Source organism: Pseudopipra pipra, chromosome 1, assembly GCF_036250125.1.
Source record: "Pseudopipra pipra isolate bDixPip1 chromosome 1, bDixPip1.hap1, whole genome shotgun sequence".
Taxonomy (NCBI): domain Eukaryota; kingdom Metazoa; phylum Chordata; class Aves; order Passeriformes; family Pipridae; genus Pseudopipra; species Pseudopipra pipra.
Window position 1 is genome coordinate 277,406 of NC_087549.1, and position 7,746 is coordinate 285,151.

General features: G+C 59.9%; 1 protein-coding gene across 1 annotated transcript; it reads left to right on the forward strand.

Annotated features, from left to right (window-relative positions):
- Positions 1-5,263: 5,263 nt before the first annotated feature.
- LOC135402308 (erythroblast NAD(P)(+)--arginine ADP-ribosyltransferase-like) lies at positions 5,264-7,582 on the forward strand. Its single transcript, XM_064635395.1, has 3 exons — positions 5,264-5,552; positions 5,755-6,577; positions 6,934-7,582. The coding sequence occupies exons 2-3, from the start codon at positions 5,833-5,835 to the stop codon at positions 7,017-7,019; spliced, it is 831 nt and encodes a 276-aa protein (XP_064491465.1). The 5' UTR covers positions 5,264-5,552; positions 5,755-5,832; the 3' UTR covers positions 7,020-7,582.
- The last annotated feature ends 164 nt before the right edge of the window (positions 7,583-7,746 follow it).

Below are 7,746 nucleotides of genomic sequence, written 5' to 3' on the forward strand. Positions count from 1 at the left end.
GAGCTCAGGGAAGGACTCACGTTGGTGCCTTTGCACCTTCCCAGGGGGTGAAGGGCTGAGTAGGGGATCAGCCCAGGCTCCTGCCTTGGTCCTCCCAGTGCAGCAAATGGGGCTCTGAGAGGCCCCACTCTGAGGCAGATCTGGGCACTGAGGTCCAGAAGAGCTCCAAGGGTCTCCCTCGGGGTGGCTGTTTCCAGGGGCACAAGAGAGAGCCCTTTATTGTTGTCGTTTTCCATTCCAGCACAATTCAGGGCAGGAACTTACTTTCAAAATTCAATAACAGAAATGTTGTTGCACTTGGGTTGTTCTCCAGGCAACAAAAATCACTTCCCAAGGCTGTTTGTTAAAGCAGGAGCTCATTATCCAGCACGAGTTCCTGGGAACAGACAGTGTTTCTGATAAGCTCGGCTCGGCACAGGTGCTGTTTGTTTCTGATGAGCGTTTCTGAGATCATAGAGCAGCCCAAGAGGGGTGGGGGGATGCAGCACCACAGCTCCCAGGGATCCATCTCTGGCCATTCCTCTCCTGGGACTCCCCAGGTCCCTTCCTCTCACCTGCTCCTGATTTGCAGAGCAGCCACTGGCTCCAGGCCGGCTCCAACGGCTGTTCCCAGGGAACAGAGCTGCCCTTGGCAGCTTCCCCCTCCTGCCCTCAGAATTCCATCCCACTGCCTCGGTTGTTTATTTTTGTAAATCCCTCCCCAGCACCTGTCGTGCTGCTGCTGTCCCTGTGCCATCCCTGAGGCCCCGTGTGTGACTGACACAGCGATCCCCAGAGGCTGAGGCTGGAGCCCCTGGAGCCACCCGGGTGCTCCATGAGGGGTGTTGGAGCAGGGCAGGCACTGAGCCATTCCCACCATGACACATTCCCACCTGGAGCACCGGGCCCCCAGCACAAAAAATGTGCGTCCAGAGGGGGCCACAAAGATGCTCCGAGGGTTTGAGCCCCTCTGCTCTGGAAACAAGCTGGGAAAGCTGGGGGTGTTCTGTCTGGAGAAACCTCTGGGGAGAACTTAGAGCCCCTTCCAGTGCCTAAAAGGGACTCAAGAAAGCTGGGAAGAGACTTTGGGCAAGGGCCTGGAGTGAAGGACGGGGGGAATGGCTTCATACTGCCAGAGGACAGGGTTAGATGGGATATTGGGAAGGAATTCCTCCCTGGGAGGGTGGGGAGGCCCTGGCACAGGTTGCCCAGAGAAGCTGTGGCCGCCCCTGGATCCCTGGAAGTGTCCCAGGCCAGGTTGGACGGGGCTTGGAGCGACCCGGGACAGTGGGAGGTGTCCCTGCCCAGGGCAGGGCTGGGCCCGGCGGTGCTTTCCTGTCTCCCCCCGGCCGTTCCCGGTCCCCCCGGTGCCGGGACGGGGCGGACGCTCCGCAGCGGGATCGGCCCGCGCTGTGCCCGGGCTGCAACCCGGGAACTGCCCCGGGGGAGGCGCGGCCGCCGCGTCGCTTTGTCCCGGGACAATTCCCGCCCCGCAACTCCGCGGGAGCCGGGGGATGTGCGGGTCACAGGGGGGAAATGCCCTGATTTGAAAGGAAAAGAGTTTCCTGAGTGAAACGTGAGTTTTCCCAGAAATAAACGTCCGGCGGTGCCTCCCTCCTCCCCCGCGGCCACTCCGGGAGCTCAGAAATGCTCCTCGGACCTCGACAAACAGCCCCTGTGCCGAGCTGCTCTCGAGTTCCCCGGGATAACGAGCTGGATAACGAGCTCCTGCTTTAACAAACAGCCTCGGGAAGTGACTTTTGTTGCCTGGAAAACAACAACGTTTTCGTTATTTAACTTTGAAAAAAAGTTCCTGCCCTGAATTGTGGCCGGGATGGAAAACGACAACAATAAAGGGCTCTCTCTTGTGCCCCTGGAAACAGCCACCCCGAGGGAGACCCTTGGAGCTCTTCTGGACCTCAGTGCCCAGATCTGCCTCGGAGTGGGGCCTCTCAGAGCCGGGGAACTCTCCCGTTTGCTGCACTGGGAGGACCAAGGCAGGAGCCTGGGCTGATCCCCCCCTCAAATCACAGAATGTGCCGAGCTGGAAGGGACCCACAGGGAGCATCGAGTCCAACCCCCGGCCCTGCACTAGACCCTCCCCGAGGGTCACCCCACGTGCCTGAGAGATCGTCCCAACGCCTCCTGAGCGCTGGCAGGCTTGTGCTGTGACCACTGCCCTGGGAGCCTGCTCGCCTTCTCCAGCTCGCTCTGCCCTGTCCCATCGCCCACACCCGGGGACTGAGACACAAAAGGGGAATTTTTGGTCCTTCCCCTCGCACCTCCCGTCTCCAGCAGCAGCTCCCCGGCCATCGGCTGTGTCCCATCGCCCACACCACTTCAGATTTTAAAATTCCTGCAGTTTTTTTTGTGAAGCCCAAGAAGGATTCCCTACTCGTGCTGCTGGGCTTCGGTTCTTCATTGCAATCAGAGTAATGGAAGCTGTGGCCAAAGGAGTTACAGAATCATCTCATCTGTGGCGTTTAAATATTTTAAATTACTGGGATTTAAATATTATAAATTGCTGGAAGTTTTTGTCAGCTGTCTGGGCCTGGTTTGAACTGGAAAATATTTGTCAGGGGCGTCATTTCAGTGAAGGAATTTCAAACAAAACACAATTCTGGGGTTTTTCGTCACAGCACATGAAACAGTCCAACCTGATGCTGAAAAAGGGGATCTGAGACAAAAGAAGGGAATAATGGCTAATCCCAGATTCCTTTTCCTGAGGCCAGAAGTCAATCCATTCTAGCAGCTTGGGTAGGACTCTGTCATTTTTGGGAAGTGCCCGTAAGCCTCGGGTTTCATTTCTGCCACAGAAAGTCTTCTGAAGAAAAGAATTCCAGTCCCAAGGTTGGCTTCCTCTCTTAGTCAGTTTTTGGGAGAGCAATGGAAAAGCAAGATTCCTTTGCTTTTGCAGGAATACCCACCACAGTGGAGTGCAAACAAGGCTGTACAGGGAGAACTCTGGGGGTTTCAGTAAAGCTTTGGGTCCTGTCTCTCCCAGGGTCCCTCTGGACGAACTGCCCAGCCCAGAGCTGGCCAAACACAGTGGGCTGGGTGAGCAGTGGGCTCACGGGCTGGACAAAGGGGGACAGGGAATAGAGGGACATCAGGCTGGCACTGGTCAGTAATGGGGTTCCAGGGCTCCATCTCAGGCCCAGAGCTCTTCAACACCTTCATACATGAGAGTTCACTGTCCTCCCCAGTGCCCGGAGGAGCCGTTGCCACTTCTGGCCCCAGGAACAGGCAGGAACCCCCCAGTAAAGCCCCTCTGCTCCCAGCTGGGTGTGGTGGGCTGAAATAACTCAACAAAAACAGAAGTGAAACTGAGAGGTTGCACAACCGAAAGATTTATTCTTTACTTCCATTTATCAGGAGATGTCCACCCACTTCTCAGAAAGTGGGGCTCCAGCACACGGAGCTGCTGCTCCAAAAAGCAAAGACTGTAAATAATGAACGTGACCCCATTCCTCCTCGTTTTCTGAGCTTCTCTGAGTGCAGGTCCTACAGCCTGGGATGTCCCTGGGGTCCCTGGGGGTCAGCTGTCCTGGCTGTGTCCCCTCCCAAGCCCTTGCCCAGCCCTGGCCCTCCTGATGGGGTTGGGTCGTTGGGGACACGGCGCCGGTGCAGTGCCAGCCCTGCCCAGCAGCACCAAAGCACAGGTGTGTGATTGGCACCTTTCCAGGCCCCACTGCAGAGCCCAGGGCTGGGGGGGCTGCCAGGGGAACAGGAACTCCAGCCCAGCCACACCCAACACACCGGGGCTGAGGGAAGGTCCCATCCTGGGGCCAAGGGACACCAGGAGGGACAGATGGACGGGACAGAGCCCGGGTAGGGCTGGGGCTGGATGGGGGTGTCCCCTGGGCACTCACCTGTCCCCAGGCTCAGCCTCACTGCCTGGGTGAGTTTAAGGCAGCAGAACCCCTTGAAGGTCTCAACAGTTATTGATTCACTTGAATTTAGGCTCTGCAGAGGGATCAGGATGGGCCCAGGATTGATGGGCAGAGCCCCAACATTCCCATCCCCCTGTGCTGGCACTGCTGGGGCACCTCCAGTCCCGGGGGCAGCTTTGGGGTCCTCAGGTACAGGACACTGAGGGGCTGGAGCGTGTCCAAGGAAGGGAATGAAGCTGGGGAAGGGGCTGGAGCACCAGGAGTGACTGAGGAAGCTGGGGGGCTCAGCCTGGAGAAAAGGAGGACTGGGGGGGACCTTCTCTCTCTCTGCAACTCCCTGACAGGAGGGTGGAGCATGGGGGGGTCAGGCGTGCACAGATGGAGCTGCTAAGCCACTCTCCAGGATATTTGAAAAGTCCTGGTGGTCAGGGGAAGTCCTGGGTGCCTGGAAAAAGGGGAGCACAGGACCCACCTTTAAAAAGGGGAGAAAGGACGGCCACGGGAACTCCTGCCCTGTCAGCCTCAGCTCCGGGCCCGGGAAGGTCACGGAACAAATCCTTCCAGGGGCTCTGCTGAGGAACAGGGAGGTGACTGGGGACACCCAGCAAGCTTCACCAAGGGCAAGTCCTGCAGGACCAACCCAGTGGCCTCCTTGGCTGGGGTGACTCCCCTCAGTGGGCGGGGGAAGGGCCCTGGGTGCCATCGACCAGCACTTCTGTCAAACCTTTGCCACGGTGCCCACAACAGCCTCCCCTCCAAACTGCAGGGGTGGATTCCACAGGGACAGGGACTGTTGGGTGGCTCAGGAATCGGTCGGATGATCCCATCCAGAGGGCTCCGAGTCCCGATGGACACCAGTGGCCAGTGGTGCCCCTCAGGGGTCTGTACTGGGACCAGTGTGATTTAATGTCTTCACCAATGACCCGGGCAAAGGGGCCGAGGGCACTCTCAGCAGCTCTGCAGGTGCCACCGAGCTGAGGGTGCAGGTGACACACCTGAGGGACGGGGCCATCCAGAGGCACCCGGACAAGCCCGAGAAGTGGCCCCGGGGATCTCCTGAGGTTTAACGAGGCCAAGGGCTGGTGTTTAACGAGGCCAAGGGCTGGTGTTTAACGAGGCCAAGGGCTGGTGCTGCACGAGGGTCGGGGCAACGCCCGGGATCCCTCCAGGCTGGGGCTGAACAGATGGAGCAGCCCTGGGAGAAGGACCTGGGGGTGCTGCTGGGCAGGAGGCCGGACATGCCCCATCCCAGACCCCCCGTGTACTGGGCTGAGCCCCCAGCGTGGGCAGCAGGGGAGGGGAGGATTCTGCCTCTCTGCTCTGCCCTGCTGGACATTGCCTGTGGATGGGAAGTAGAAAATAAAATCAGGGGTTTCGTTTTGCTTGTGCAACTTTCGTTTTTACTTTTTCTTCTGCCGAGTTGTCTCAACCCACCAGACACAGACAGGGGCAGAGGGGATTTGCTGGGGGGTTCCTGCCCATCCCTGGACTCAGAGGGGGCAGCAGCTGCTCTAGGGCCTGTGGGGGGACAGTAAAATTCCCTGGGAGCAGGAAGGAGGGTCTGGACCCAGGCCCAACCACCCCGGCTATAAAAAGCCGGAGCAGCCCCGTGTCCCCTGTGCAGGAGCTCAGGGGGGGCCGGGAGCAGCACCCAGAGCCCACACCCAGCGCAGGGCACAGGTAACACTTGGGGCCGGGGTCCCGGGGTGACGCCGGGGGGCTGCGGGGGCCGGGGCCGGGGTGCTGGGCACGGGGGGCCCGTGGGACCAGGGTGGGGGTCGGGGCGGTGCTGGGACGTGGCCGGGGGGCTCCTGGCCGGGGGTGCGGCCGGGGGTGTCCCCTCTCCCCGGGCTGACCCCGCTCCCCCTCCCCACCTCCCCAGTCCCTCCCAGAGGAAGCGGCCGCGGCCCCGCCTGCGTCCTCCCAGTGTCTGGGGGTCCCTGCAGAGTCTCTGCCCACCATGGAGCTCCTGCTGCTGCTGCTGCTGGCCGTGTCCTCGGCCACGGGCATCAAGGAGCTGCCCCTGGACATGGCCCCCGACGCCTTCGATGACCAGTACCAGGACTGCAGCGACGAAATGGTGGAGGAGCTGCTGGCGCTCAACCGCTCCGAGCTTGGCCCCAACAGCAATTACTCCAAGGCCTGGGATGATGCCACCGTCAAATGGCACAGCCACCCATCCCTGGGGTCTCTGCGCTGGAAGGAAGAGGCCATTGCCCTCCTGGCATACACGTTGGAGACAGACTTGTACAAGGAGTTCAACAGGGCTGTGCCCCTGGCCGGGCACTCCCGCCAGGAATATCTGGACAAATTTCACTTCAAGGTGGTGCATTTCCTGCTGACCGAGGCCCTGGAGGACCTGCGGGATGCCCAGACCCACCCCCGCTGCCTCCACGTGTTCCGGGGGGTCCGAGGGATCCGCTTCACTGCCCGGCCCGGCGACATCGTCCGCTTCGGCCAGTTCACCTCTGCCTCCCTCAACAAAGAGGTTGCCAAGAGTTTCGGCACCGACACCTTCTTTGAGCTGGACACCTGCCATGGTGCCGCCATCCGGGACTTCTCCTTCATGCCCTGGGAGGAGGAAGTTCTCATCCCGCCCTTTGAGACCTTTAATGTCACCAGTGTCACCCGCCAAGGGGACAAAACCCACATCCAGCTCCGCCCCCACGGCGTGTACAGCAAATACAACTGCGCGTGGCTCCGAGGTGACAGCCCCGGGGTGGGGACACCTGAGGGGGGTGTGGGGATGGGGTGGGGGTGGCACCAGGGCACTGGCTCTGCTGGGACAGGGAGGTCTGTAGTGAGGGGGTGGCAGAGCTTTGTGTGCGGCACTGGACGGCTCCAGCTGCTCTCCTGGCATGGGATGGGACAGGAAGGGATGGGATGGGATGGGATGACACAACATGGCATGGTGTGACACGGCGTAGGACAGCTGGATCTGGCCTGGCACAGGCTGGTTGGACACCCCACAACTCTGCTGACCTCCCCTCGGATCCTGCCCACCCTGGGTCCCCCTTTTTCCTGCCCAGCTCCCTCTGACTTTGTTCTCCTGCCCCCGCAGGCAGCAGCATCCACAGGGAACCTCCAAGCCTCACTGGGCTCCTCCTGGCAGCCCTGGCCCTGGCAGTGGCCATGGGCACCCCCTGAGCCACGAGGACACCGCTGTCCCCTCTGTCCCCGTGCCCGGCCCAGCTGAGGGCTCAGAACGGAGCCCCCGGTGTCCCCAGGACGGGCCGGGGGGCACGGGGACCCCCTGCTGCAGGGGGACACTGCACAAGCCCAGGGGACGCCCTCCCTGAGCCATGGCTGGGGGTTGGGGGGCAGCTGAGTGGGGGCACAGGGGGGATTGGCTTCTCTCTTGGGCTTTTTTTCTCCCTTTCAATATTTTAACTTTTCTTTCCAATTGTTAAAGTGGTTTTAGCTCAACCCATGAGTTTCCTTCTTCCTTTAACCCACCTCATCCTGCTCCAGTGACTTTTGCCAAGGGCCTGGAGTGCCAGGACAAGGGGGAATGGCTTCTCATGGACAAGGTTATGGGATGAGATATTGGGAAGAAATTCTTCCCTGTGAAGTTCGTGAGGCCCTGGCACAGGTTGCCCAGAGAAGCTGTGGCTGCCCCTGGATCCCTGGAAGTGTTCCAGGCCAGGTTGGACGGGGCTTGGAGCAACCTGGGATAGTGGAAGGTGTCCCTGCCCATGGCATGGAGTGGAACAAGATGAGTTTTTAAGTCCCTCCAACCCAAACCATCCTGAGATTCCACAATTCCATGATAATATGGGAGAAGAAATCCTTTTCAGCTTTTTTCCATACTTTGGCTGCTTCTTCCATCCTTTTTCCTAACATCTCTTAGCTTTATTTCCCAGTTTTTTTCCTC

Excerpts from the sequence above, each read along its gene's own strand:
- LOC135402308 (XM_064635395.1), top strand. The coding sequence starts at position 5,833 with ATGGAGCTCCTGCTGCTGCTGCTGCTGGCCGTGTCCTCGGCCACGGGC. Across the intron at positions 6,578-6,933 it reads CAACTGCGCGTGGCTCCGAG|GCAGCAGCATCCACAGGGAA; the intron begins GTGACAGCCCCG and ends CTGCCCCCGCAG.